This window comes from Lithobates pipiens, unplaced genomic scaffold (genome assembly GCF_037356315.1).
Source record: "Lithobates pipiens isolate NorthernLeopardFrog02 unplaced genomic scaffold, aLitPip1_a1.2 Scaffold_10, whole genome shotgun sequence".
NCBI classification, from domain to species: domain Eukaryota; kingdom Metazoa; phylum Chordata; class Amphibia; order Anura; family Ranidae; genus Lithobates; species Lithobates pipiens.
Window position 1 is genome coordinate 50,484,651 of NW_027507686.1, and position 13,970 is coordinate 50,498,620.

Sequence of the window (13,970 nt, forward strand, 5' to 3'; positions counted from 1 at the left end):
GTTGCGTCTGTCCTATCATCTCTGAATGCAGACACATGCTAAGAGAAAGTGACAATGTATCAAAAGAATCGCACACAGACTTTTTTTGGGATATATATAAACATATACATATAAAAGAAAAGCTCCATAAATACTACATTGATGTTGACAGTGCTACAGAGCCCATCCCAGTTTTATAGGGACAATCATGGAGGTGCAGCAGCACTTCAGAGAATAAGTAGACCTCGTCGTAAAACATTCTTTTTAGCTTTTGAAGTCTAGCAAGATATTTATAGAAATGCTGGTAGAGCAGCAGTTGCTTCTACAAAACATTTACCTAGAACAAGCTTTACAACATCTGTAGGACCTCATTACAGGAACAGTATAGCAAAGGTTATGGATCTGTGCCAAGGTCTGGGTAGGCTTACTGGGACCTGGAAGCACCGAGGCAGGATCCACTAAGAAAATCCCTGCAAGGCAACTTTACTGGTCTACAGCAATTGTCATGACCACCATAAGCCTCCACAAACCAGAGATCACAGGGACGCGCTCTTTCCTGCAGTGATGTAAACATGGTCAACGTGATGACATCACCACAACAACAAAAGCCCAAGCGTTCCTGCACTAAGATAAAGTATATTTAGATGATAACCTTTAACTACCAAATGATCTTTATCTTACATAGTAGTTAGTAAGGTTGAATAAAGACACCAGTCCATCCAGTTCAACCTGAGTGAGTCCCTATCCTTGTACATTGCACACTCACATCAGTCCCTACCCTCAAGGAGCCCACAATCCAAGGTCCCCATTCATATACTAGGGCCAATTTACCTACTTGCATGTCTTTGGAGTGTGGGAGGAAACCGGAGTACCCGGAGGAAACCCACACAGGCACAGGGAGAACATGCAAACTCCAGGCAGGTAGTGTAATGGTTGGGATTCAAACCAGCAACCCTTCTTACTGCTAGGCGAGAGTTCTAACCACTACACCACTGTGCCGCCCGCAATCTACTATATGATGTATCAACGAACACAAAACACAAAAACTAAAATTATAATTAAAAAATGTATAATTTAAAATTTAAAAAAGCAACCACTACACACACTTTTTGGGATTTTTATTTGCGATACATGGATCATTTCAGTTTTAAGGCAATTCTTTTCTTTAATATATAAAAAAAAAAAAACATTTTTAGTTCTTATAACTAAAAGGTTCGTTGGGATTTTTTTTTTCAGCAGTCATACTAGGTGGATCCAGCACTGGTCCGATGCTGCCTCTGTCCCCCGCTGGCTCTAACACTGAGAACCGAGCAATCAAAGACCACTGATCGCTCTGTTCTCAAAGAGCTGGTGACAGTCAGTCACCGCTCTCTGCTCTGCCCCCCTCACTGGAACACTGGACTGTGGAGGGGTGGGAGTGGCCAGCTCAGGCTTGTGGGCCGATCCCGACTTTATTGTCCTGATCTTGCCCGAGCCTGGAAATGGGTCACAGGAGTGCAGAATGGCCTGAATTCCTATGATTCACAGGAGAAATACAACCCTAGAAGCTTTGGCTGTACTTCTTTAACCACTTCAGCCCCGGAAGAATTTCCCCCCTTCCTGACCAGAGCACTTTTTGCGATTCGGCGCGGCGTCGTTTTAACTGACAATTGCGCGACGTGGCTCCCAAACAAAAAGAACATCCTTTTTCCCCCACCCACAAATAGAGCTTTCTTTTGGTGGTATTTGATCACCTCTGCGGTTTTTATTTTTTGCGTTATAAACAAAGAAATAGCGACAATTTTGAAAAACATGCATTATTTTTTACTTCAATAAATATCACCAAAAAATATATTAAAAAACATTTTTTCCTCAGTTTAGGCCGATACGTATTCTACATATTTTTGGTTAAAAAAAATAAAAAAATAATCGCATATAATAATAATAATAAGCGGTTATTGATTGGTTTGTACAAAATAGGGGATCGTTTTATGGCATTTTTACTGATACATTTTTTTTTACTAGTAATGGTGGCGATTAGCGAATTTTATTGTGACTGTGACATTATGGCGGACACATCGGACAATTTTGACACATTTTTGGGACCATTGGCATTAATACAGCGATCAATGCTAAAAAATTGCATTGATTACTGTAAAAATGACACTGGCAGTGAAGGGGTTAACCACTAGGTGGCACTGTAGGGGTTAAGTGTGTCGTAGAGAGCGATTCTAACTGTGGGGGGGAGGGGCTGTGTGTGACATGACACTGATCACCACTTCCGATTACAGGGAGCAGAGATCAGTGACACTATCACTAGGCAGAACGGTGAGATGCTTGTTTACATTAGCATCTCCCCGTTCTTCCTCACTGTGAGATGATCGCGGGTATGCCAGTGGACATAGTGTCCGCGGGACCCACGATCACGGAGCTCCCGGCGGCCGCGTGCGCGCCCTCAAGCCGTCTCTTAGAGGGAAACGCACAGGTACGTTAATCTGCCTGTACGTGCCCTTCTGCAGTATATCTGCGTGAGGCGGTCGGGAAGCTGTTAAAATTCAAAGTATGACCGAAAGGAAGTAAACAGAAAAATAGAGAAAGATCACCACATGACTGTGGCTTCATGTAAATAAAATGGGCATTTGGATTTTGTTTTGTTTTTCATGACAGCAGTTAGTTGGGGTGAGGCTTCTAAGATCTTTTTGGACTTTAAAATAGAAGTTTGGAATTTAGAAAAAAAAAAAAACCCTTATGCTGACCTAGGTGAATGCAACATCGATGCGATGCTGCATCTACCCCCTGACAGCTCTTCACTTGAGAGCTGAGCGATCACACACCGCTGATCGCTCAGTTCTCAGCATTCTGTGTGCAGAGAGCACTTGCTCTCTGCTCTGCCCCCACCCCCCTGCTGAGAGGCTGAGCCGGCTGCCGGTCCAGGGATTCCATAAGCCCACTCTAGGCTGAAAACAGGTCCCATGAGTGCAGACCTAACCGTACTCCTGTGATCCATAGGAGAAGTACAGCCAAAAGAGCCTTAGCTATTCTTCTCTTTTAACTGGCCTTGACAGAAATATAGAAGTTGCTGCTGATGGCTTGTTATAAAACTTTAAACATTCTTGACTTTAATTACCATTCTTTGACTTCAAGGTTGATTCATAGGCCTTAAAGTGGTTGTAAACCTTAGACATGAAATATGAACTAAGCATATCCCTCTATAGCAGGGATATGCAATTAGCAACCCTTCAGCTGTTGCAGAACTACAAGTCCCATAAGGCATAGCAAGACTGGCAGCCACAAGCATGACACCCAGAGGCAAAGGCATGATGGGACTTGTAGTTTTGCAACAGCTGGAGGTCCGCTAATTGCATATCCCTGCTCTATAGTGTGTATTTATCTCTATATAGAGCACTAAGTGTCATTTCTCTCTTCTGCTGTGTTCCACTATTATCAGAATGAGTCACTTCTGACAAGTTTTCCTGACACCAAGAGAAAAATGGTGACGTGGAGGGACCTCCAGCTGATTGACAGCCTCAGCTCTGTTCCTGTGTGCAGCATAAGGGGGGGGGGGGTTCCCCTCCTTCCAATCAGCTCTTAGAGCTCTTCTCATTGAGCTCTGCAGTGTGTCATTCCCGGTTTCTGCCTCCTTTTTTTCTGACAGCTCAGACAAGCTTTATAAATTCTGGATATTGAAACAATATAAATAGAAGACTGCAGATAAAGAGGTACAGTTTATGTAGGAGGATTTGTTTCCCCTCTGTGTATTAGCTGAGACTCGGTATATGTAAGGGTTTACAACCATTTTAAGCAAGTACAGAGCCAGTATAATGGGAACAAACAAAAACCAACATACAGAGATCTACACCATAATATAACTGGTATAATATAAATCACCGATAATAGTCACCAATCCTGTATGTGATGAGGCATGGGCACAGTGACAAATCCAAAATTGTGTAGATGACCCACACCATCCTTGCAGCTCTGCTATATAACACTTGGGAAGTGCTAAACTGTAACTACAAAATAAAACAAGCGAAGTGCGCTAGTTGGGAATCCTAAAGCTGCTGTGAGACATCCTTCGCACGGCAGTCCCATCACTCAGACACTGTCAATAACATGTTTTGAGTCTCCGTCTCTCCTTACGTCTCAATGTGGAGCCTCAAAACTTAGAGGCCATAGACAGTTGGTTCAGCTGAAAATTTGTAGCTGATCCCATTTGACAGAAGTCGATCGTGGGATCATTGTTTTGTTGATCAGTGTAGTCAGACAGCATCGGGTCCTGCTGCCGGAATACAACGTCCCGGTGGGGGGTTTTAACGCCTTCATCTTCCTTGTGGGGATGGAGTAATCTGGCTAATTGAAAAATGAAAAAAAAGTCTATGGCCTGCTTGAAGCCAGCCATAGATGGATCGAATCTCGGCCAGTTCAGCATGGACCATTTGAGATTCGATCCATCTATAGGCAGGCTGGTTGTATTGAAGTTGATTTATCCATCAACTTCAGTACAACCAGCCTGTCTGAATTTTTGCATGCAATCACTCCCGGTGGCTATAGTCGCTAGCTGTGATCATGGTGCTCTGTCAGCTGGGAAGGTTCCCAGCTGACATAGATGGATCGAATCTCGGCCGGTTCAGCAGGGACCATCTGAGATTCAATCCACCTGTGGGCAGGCTGATTGTACTTAAGTTGGTTCATCAATCAACTTCAGTACAACCAGCCTGTCAGATTTTTTGCATGAGATCACTGCCAGAAGCTATAGGCGCTAGCTGTGATCATTGTGTTCTGTCGGCCAGGAAGGTTCCCTGGCAGCAGAACACAACAGCGCAGTGGGAGGCATTCCCTCATCAAAACCGACTGTGTTTATGGGGGAATCGAGCAATTTTCTTTCCTTCCACCCGTTTTTTTTTTTTCTTTTTTACTATAGTCAATACATTTTTTTTTTCTTTTTCTAGTGCGCTTTGCTTGTTCTTTTATTTAGTAGTTACAGAGAAATGAGAACTCCTCATTTGCACATTTGTTTGGGGTCCGTGCTTCGATGAATATTGAAGACACAAGAATGACAACTAAAGCCCCGTACACACTATCAGATTGTCTGTTGAGTTTTTCCTTCAGATTTACCAAAACCATGTAGTATAAGGACCTGCCTGATTGCATACACATTGAAACTCCTAAGGTTTGACCTCCTATTATATGGTTTTGGTAAATCTGAAGGAAAAACTCAGCAGACAATCTGATAGTGTGTATGGGGCTTAAGAAACAGAAAGTTTGCAAAGAAACAAAAGTTCAGTTTGGTCAGCTTCTACGTTGATATCAAGAAAAGGACATTTTGACTGGTTTTGACTGCATCATCACCACATCTAAACATGTTACATATATAAATGGTACCAAGTTCTTTTCATTAACATGCTTACTCAACGAATAAGAAAAGTATATAAACTATAGCCGTAAGAAAAAAAAAAAGAAGAAGACGACACTGCCTGGCTAAGCCAACAGATGCAGATTAGAGTGCAGTAGGGAGTGCGCATGGGCTCATAAGGATATATCAAGCCTAGAGCCAACAGATCAGTTAACAAATAATTCAGAAGTTGGCTCTTTTGGGGAGTCAAAGGAGATTGCCCAAATAGTCAAAAAACTGAAATCCACTTTCCAGTTAGCACTGTCAGCCATGTGACCAGAAACCACTTTTTTTTTTTACAAAGGTAACAGAGGAAACTGATAATTAAGCCGACCATAGATGGAACGAATCTTGGTTGGTTGAACATAGACTTTCTGAGAATCAATCCACCTTAAGGCTGGGTTCACATTGCAGCGATGTGGGAACGCCGCGAATCCGCTGCGGGTTCCCACATCACATACCTCCCGGCGGCAGTTCACACTGCCCTATGCGAACTGCTGGGAGTGTCAGTGAAACGTTAATGACACCCCCAGATTAGTTTGCATATCGCAGTGCGATCTGCAAACTCAGACAGGAATCGGATCGCATGGTGTGAACACCCATGCGATCCGATTCTGCTGCGGACCAAAAAAAGGGTCCTGTGCGAGTTTGGGCCGGGTGCGATGCGAATTCAGCCATACTATCAGTCACATCACATCACACAGAGATCAGATGTGATTAGCACTGCAGTGCGGCGCGAATCACATCCGATTCTCGTCACCGCTGCAGTGTGAACCCAGCCTTAGGCAGGCTGGTTTGATGAATCGACTTCAGTAAATCCACCACATCAGATTTTTTTGCCTGCGATTACTGCAGATGGCTATAGCTGTCAACAGTATTCATCATGTTCTGCAGGCAGGGAAGGCTCCATACAATAGCACTGGGGAGAGGGCTTCCCCCATCAACATACTCAGTGTAGATGAGGGAACCGAGCGATTTTATTTAATCCCATCAGCTTATAGCTTGCCTTAGCCCAATGTTTCTCAACTCCAGTCCTCAAGGTGCCCCAACAGGTTTCAGGATTTCCATTGATTTGCACAGGTGATTTGATCAGTTTCACTGCCTTAGTAATGACCACAGACATTTCATCTGAGGGAAATCCTGAAAACATGACCTGTTGGGGCGCCTTGAGGACTGGAGTTGAGAAACACTGCCTTAGCCAATGGTTCTGGTCACATTCCGAAGATGGTTTTGATTATAGCTATACTCAATCTGCAGAGTAGTGATCAGTAAAGTGGACTGCTACAGTGGCAGTCAGTGGAGAATTTCACACCGATGCAGTGGCAGTCAGTTGAAAGTGTAGTGGTGGTTAATAGAGAAACGCGTAGAACCAGTGGGTAACACAAGGATAAAAAATGTACAGCAGGTTTCTACTCAGCATACTAACTTTTAAAAGCAAAACACATTTTAACTATATCAGCAGTTACTTACAGCATCTTTAGGATTTCCACGTAGCAACCCAACACCCGCTCGGCCTGTGGGCTGAGCTCAATGCTCATGGTGCTGCAGGCTGGGCTGATGAGAAGACAGTCAATCAGGTTGGGTTCACTATCGTTGCCAGTGTTTGCTTTCAGCTTCTGATTCACTGTATTGTTGCGCTCCACCTCCACGTGTATCTCGTTCGATGTGACGATGACGGACTTGTGTCGGGACTCCGCCGACGTGACCTCTTTGGAAACCAGGTCAGGATTGGTGTGAAGAAGCCGTAAGGGGATGTTGGGCTTGCGGTCGCACTGCTGCTGGCAGCCATTACGGATTTCTTTGAGGCTTGGCGAATTGTCTCGGCTTGAGAAAAAAAGCAAATAAGGAGTATAAATGTTAAATAAAACCAAGTAAAGCAATATGATGACAAAACGTTCAGGACGTTCAGAACCATGATGCAACTTTATACAGGTTCCACTCACTTTCCCTTAAAGCCTAAGTCCTCTGGCCTCCCCCACCCCACCACAGCCATAATCTTCCAGTGCTTTGGGGGTTAATACGAGCGTTGGACCCGTCATAGGCACTCGTCAAGAGGGTTGTCTATGCCCGCCCTTTCCGCCTCCTCCATTCAAAGATGTGGCACTATAGCTTCAATTAATGAAAAACGCTTGAAGACCCCTTTTACACTGGGGCGCTTTTCAGGCGCTACAACGCTAAAAATAGTGCCTGCAGAGAGCCCTGAGAGCCGCTGCTGTGTCTCCTGTATGAAAGCCCCGAGGGCTTTCACGCTGGAGCGGTACAATGGCAGAACCTTTTCTTTAAGTCAAACCCAAACATTTTAGCCATGCAAAGCAATTTCTTTTTATTTATAGTATAAACTATACATATTTTTTGCAATTAAATAACATTTCTAATTCACATGACGTTAAATCACAAGAGTTACCCTTTCCATCCGAATCCAAAGTTCCTCTTTTACATCTGAATCCACAAACTTCATCTTTTACTTCTGAACTCGCAGAGTTCCCTTACACTGTAATGGGGAGGGGGGGGGGGACTCTGCAGACTCTGATGTAAGGGGACTCCAACATTAGGGATGCTCTGGGAACCCTGATTTAAGGGAGAGCACTGAGAACCCTCATGTACGGACAGCACTGAGAACCCTCATGTACGGACAGCACGAGAACCCTCATGTACGGACAGCACCGAGAACCCTCATGTACGGACAGCACCGAGAACCCTCATGTACGGACAGCACCGAGAACCCTCATGTACGGACAGCACGAGAACCCTCATGTACAGACAGCACGAGAACCCTCATGTACGGACAGCACGAGAACCCTCATGTACGGACAGCACGAGAACCCTCATGTACGGACAGCACAGAGAACCCTGATGTACGGACAGCACCAAGAACTCTCATGTACGGACAGCACGAGAACCCTGATGTACGGATAGCACGAGAACCCTGATGTACGGATAGCACAGAGAACCCTGATGTACGGACAGCACCGAGAACCCTGATGTACGGACAGCACCGAGAACCCTGATGTACGGACAGCACAGAGAACCCTGATGTACGGACAGCACAGAGAACCCTGATGTACGGACAGCACCTAGAACCCTGATGTACAAACACCGAGAACCCTGATGTACGGACAGCACCGAGAACTCTCATGTAAGCTGGAACACTGTGGCCTCTGGTGTAAAGAGAAACTCTGATGTAAGGGGTGCCCTGAGAACCCTGATTTACCTTAGTGTACTCACTCAGAAGTAGAAGAGAGAAGAGGGGAGACTTCAGTCACAGACAGGGATGGATGGTGAGCTCACTCACACCTTGGCAGTCAGAGCCTCTCATCCAGATGTATCTGAGGCTTCTGGACTTCAAAGTTCCGGCACGCACTTTTGAGCCCTCTCCCCTCTCCCGTGTGTGTGGGATTGTTAGTGCTAGCTTTGGGCAGTGTGAAAGAGAGAGTAACAAACTGTCTCGGTTTAGACACCTGCAGCCAGCAACCCTGTTGGGAAGCCATAGTCCAGTCTGATTAATGTGTCCGGTTTCAGACAGTCTGAAACCCGGACGCACGATTCCAAACCCGAACTGTCCGGGTGAATCCCGGACAGGTGGCAACCCTATGTTGCTGGCATACGAGTTGCCTGGCTGTCACACGGATTCTCTTGCTTCAGTCACTGTCCAGGAAAACACGTCTGCCTGAATTTATAGAACTCATTTCATACAGGAAATCAGAGCCTACAACCAATCATTATAACTCTGTATAATAAATGCAAACCTGGCTGTGATGATACAAAAGCTCTAAAAGTGATACGCCATGTCCAATGTTACAATTACCTGTTGATGAATTCTTCATAGCAGGAATAAATGGCAGCTAGACAGACGGCCACAAGGTTTGGTAAGACCCTGGGGTGAGGACAGTTTGCAGTGGGCCCATGCATGCTAGAAAAAAAAAAAAGCAGATGTTGGAATACGCAAAGTGCACATACAACCCTAAAAAAAAAAAAAAAAAAAAGGAGGAAAATACAGTTTATAAATGTTATACAGTCAAATTTAGACAGTATCCAAAGATGCCTCAAACAAAGCATACCAAACCTATTAATAGGCAATATATGTTATGTATACTGTACAAAGAGAGAGAGTGAAACGGATGGAGGGATATTGGATAGAAAGATAAAGAGAGCTGTAAATCATTAATTTTGATGTCTGCCTGCCAGGTGTTCCTGAGTAACAGTACTGCATTACAAGTCATTTAACATGGAACATCACTCTTCCAGTTAACATTGATAACATTTAATCCTCATGCTGCTAACATTTGTAAATAGATAGGAAAGTATATCGTATTTACTTATTTTAAACCTTTTTTTTTTCTTTTCTTCAGTTACTTCCTGGTTTCTTGCCTAGGTAAATGATGTCATAAATCCCAGGAGTATTCAGGCTGGGAGGAGAGGAGGAGGGGTTTTCTCATCTAAGCACACTGCATTTATGCATGCTAAGGGCAGATGGATTCCAGGAAGTGAAGGTTTCTTAGCCCAGGTTTACACTATGAACTGCACTGCATTCCTGTACAATTCACATGTGATTTAGTGGATGCGATTTGAGCCTCAAATTTCACCAAAGTCGTTTTTAGGAATGCACTGTAAGCCGACTCACATGGTTGTTTTTATACCATGTGATCCGGTGCAGGCAAACATAACAGTGTTTGTGACTTGCATCTGGGGTGTCGTTAAGATTGCACCGACGCCCGCTGCAGATCGCAAGGGCAGTGCGCTTTGAAAACGGGCATGGATTGCGAGTTTTTCACACCCCAGTCTAGTGTCAACTGAAGGTCACTGTATTTTTCTCCTTCCTTCTAACATCCCCAGGGAGCTCCCAGACCTCTTCTGTTCCCTTTCATTTGTTTGAAACGAGCCGCACATTGTAGTTGAGGTCATGTGCACCACTCTTTGCACCCTACACAACCCATAGTCCCTAGTCCATCTCAGGCAAGCAAGAGATGGTGGCTATGTTCCTACATACAGTGGGGCTATGATAACACATGTAGCCACCCTCTCTAACTGGAAGTCGGATCACAGCAGCAACTTTTGTTTTTACACCAGATTTTCGTGTGATTTTAACTTAAATTGCACGCTGCCTTTTCTTTATTTTCAGCTTTTTTTTTTTTTTGTGTGCCTTTCTGAAACTGCCTAGACTTGATGCACAGGGGCTAACCAGCCAGCGTGCATGTAGCCTTAGGCCAGCCATAGATGGATTGAAGTTTGTCCGGCACCAACCGAGATTCGATCCATCTATGGGCAGGCTGGTTGTACTGAAGTTGATCCATCAGTACAATCAGCCTGTCAGATGTTTTGCATGGGATTTCTGCCAGAGGCTTTAGCCGCCAGAAGTAATCATTGTGTTCTGCTGGCAGGCAGAGCTCCCCACTGGCAGAATACAATAGCGCTGTGGGAGAGATTCCCCCATTAACACAGTCAATGCTGAAGAGGGAACTGAGCAATTTTCTTTCCTGCAACAGAAAATCACATCATCTATGGCTTGCTTTCGATTTATGCACACTTTTATACCAATCTGCTAATCAGTCAGCTTAGGCATGCATGCTTGTCTGCTGTCCATTATCTGTCCAATTTTGTCAGCAAACGCTGGGTCACATAAAAAATAAAAAGATACAAGAATGTATGTTTTAAAATGTTCACAGCATTAACCAGACCAAGGGTAGGCAACCTTTTGAGCACAGTATTCCGAAAAAAGTTTTCAAAGAAATGGAGCATGTCGATTTTATAACAAAAACTATAAAAAAAATTTATAACAAAAACTATAACAAAAACACACTCTCAATCATGAAAATAATTTTTTTTTTTATAAGGCCCTGTTCACACTGAGGCAGTGGGTGCGTTGGCGGTAAAGCGGCACTATTTTTAGCGGCGCTTTACCGTCTATTTTGCGGTGCTATTCGCCCGTTAGCGGGGAGCTTTTACCCCTCGCTGGCACCCAAGAAAGGGTTAAAACCACCGCAAAGCGTTGCTGCTGCAGCAGCGTTGTTCCGGTGGTATAGCCGCGTTGCCCATTCATTTCAATAGACCGGAGCGGTGTATACACCGCTCCTTCACCTCTCCAAAGATGCTGCTTGCAGGAGTTGTTTTTAACTTCCTGCAACAAGCGCACTGCTCCACTGCTCACTCCTTCAACCACTGTAATCACCCTGCTCATCTGCCACATCAATGTACCCCTTTTCTTATCTGCCCCACCACTGTACCCTCCCTGCACATTTGTTCCACCGCCTTATCCCCATGCTCTTCTAACTTCTGAATCACCTTCTCATCTGTCCTAACACTAAAATCATCTGATCATCTGCACCATCACTGTAACCCGTGTTCTCATCTGCCCCACTAAAGTACCTCCTTGCACATCTGTCTCACCTCTGTACCCCCCTTGCTCTTCTGCCCTACCAGTGAACTACCTTGCACATCTGCCCCACCATTGTAACCCCCTGCTCATCTGTCCCTCCAATACACCTCCTTTCACATCTGCCCCACTGAGGTACCCCCCTGCTCTTCTGTCCCAACACTAACCCCCCCCCCCGCTCATCTGCCCCCATCACTGTACCCCCCTGCCTTTATGTCCCACTGCTGAACCCCCTTCTCATCTCTCCCACCACTGTACCTACCTGCACATCTGTCCCACCTCTGAACCCCTCCTGCTCATTTTCCCCACCACTGTAGCCTCTTCTCATCTATGATATGTGTGATATGCAGAGTGGCGAAAAGATGCAGATATGAGACACATCTACCTGTCCTGGCACACTCATCCTGCTGATCCACCTCTCGCATCCAGCCCACATGCTTGAATGGGATATATGGGATGTATGGGATGTATGTGATGTATGGGATGTATGGGATGTATGTGATGTATGGGATGTATGGGATGTATGTGATGTATGGGATATCACATACAAGCATCTGGAATGGATGCGCAATGATAAGCTTGGGTCAGGGGTATTTTCTGAAAGCAGTGGGCCTGTGTGCAGGATCATAAGTTGGGCCCCACAGCTGAGAAAAAGTGCAGCGCTCTGCGCCACAGGAAAATCTGAGTATGATTTTCATTGCGCTGAATACTGGCTCTGGCTTAAAGGGACACAGAGTGCGGGGTTCAGTAGTAAGTGACACAAAGGTTCAGGAATAATTTCAACAAACTTCCCAGACACGCAACAATAATTCCACAAACTGTCACCTGATTGTGGTTCTCTCAAATCACAGTGAAATCCCTTCTTTCTGAGTAGCGACAACCAAGCGAGTCATCTTCGTCCAGATAGTGGGCGGGGCTAGTAGGACTGTGATTGGCTTTAGCAGTGGCCAATGACAGTCCTCCTCCTCCTGGAAACAGGGACTGCTCCCCGTAGCAGAACTGCACCCGATCTCTTCCCCCATCACAAAAGCTGATGATCGCAGCTACAGCAAAGTTAGAGAACCAATCAATGTTTCCCATCTTTTACAACATGTGGGGGCGCAGTGCCTCCCCCTCAGTGCAGATGCGGTGTGGGGAATTCTGAAATTGGAATGCATTAGTGTCTCCCTGACACTTCCCTGCGCTGCTCTGCTGATGGGGAGGGAGTCAAGTGCCGGCAAAAGAGGCTTTGCATGCCGCTTGTGGCACCAGTGCTGGGGGTTGCCTACCCCTGAACCAGACTATGTTGCTTTGTAACCTTTGTGCTCTTTTGTATTGGCAAGAGTTTATCTTTAGTTTGGATGCAGAGTATTTCCCAAGGCTATTGTGTAAGGATCAGAGGAAGCAATTGTATGACAATGATATTGATCAGTCTACCTTAACCAGGTTAACAATTAATAGAACACCGAAGTAGTTGAGGAAGCTAAAATCTTTGCATAAGGGATGTTCTGTTCGAATATAATGATTTAGTAACTACAAATGGAAAGAAAAAAAAAGGCTATAATAATAACTTTACCCCACCTATACATAGAAAAGGGTGCTGCAGGCTCTCGCTAGCTATGGGCCTGCAATGCTGGCTTCTCCAGAAAGCCCATGCAAATAGCCACAGAAGCAGACCAGTGCAGACCAGTGAAGACCAGTATATTTATTCTAATAGTGGGTTTATCCACTTTGATTCCAAAAGATTTTACCCCCTTTGTGACCAGGCCATATTTTGCTATTCAGCACTGTGTTAATTTAACTAGTAATTGCGTGGTCAGGCAATGCAGTACTCAAATTAAATTTAGATCATTTTGATGGTATTTGATCATCACTGTTTTTTTTTTTTTTTTGCAATATAAATTAACCGAATAAATAAAAGATCAAACAAAAAAACATTTTTTTACTTTCTGCTATAAAACCTATCCAATAAAAAAAAAGTAAAACCACTGTTGCCACAGTAATCTGGACAGGGCCCCGCCCACTTACTTTCTTTGCAGTGTTTACTGGACTCTGCCCTCGTGATACTACTAGTGATGTGAGTTGTAGGCCCAAGTTGTAATCCGCGCTCTAGCGTGTAGTTCATCTCGCAAATCTGAATGTAGCCTGACTCTATATCTATGTCTGAAACTTTGTTGTAAAATGTATTTTTTGGACATATGCTTGTAACAGTGACTGTTTGTTCTCTATGCTTGTTATCAATAAAAATATTTGAAAGTAAAAAAAAGTAAA

General features: G+C 44.5%; 1 protein-coding gene across 4 annotated transcripts in view; it reads right to left on the reverse strand.

Annotated features, from left to right (window-relative positions):
• The window catches only part of CMIP (c-Maf inducing protein), a 259,986-nt gene that overhangs the window by 79,607 nt on the left and 166,409 nt on the right, over window positions 1–13,970 (reverse strand). For all 4 annotated transcript variants that reach the window (XM_077454627.1, XM_077454636.1, XM_077454645.1 and 1 more), the window contains 2 exons: window positions 9,156–9,260; window positions 6,821–7,174 (listed from right to left, as the gene is read on the reverse strand). In XM_077454627.1, the coding sequence (XP_077310753.1) occupies window positions 6,821–7,174; window positions 9,156–9,260 (459 nt within the window). The remainder of the gene's footprint in view (window positions 1–6,820; window positions 7,175–9,155; window positions 9,261–13,970) is intronic.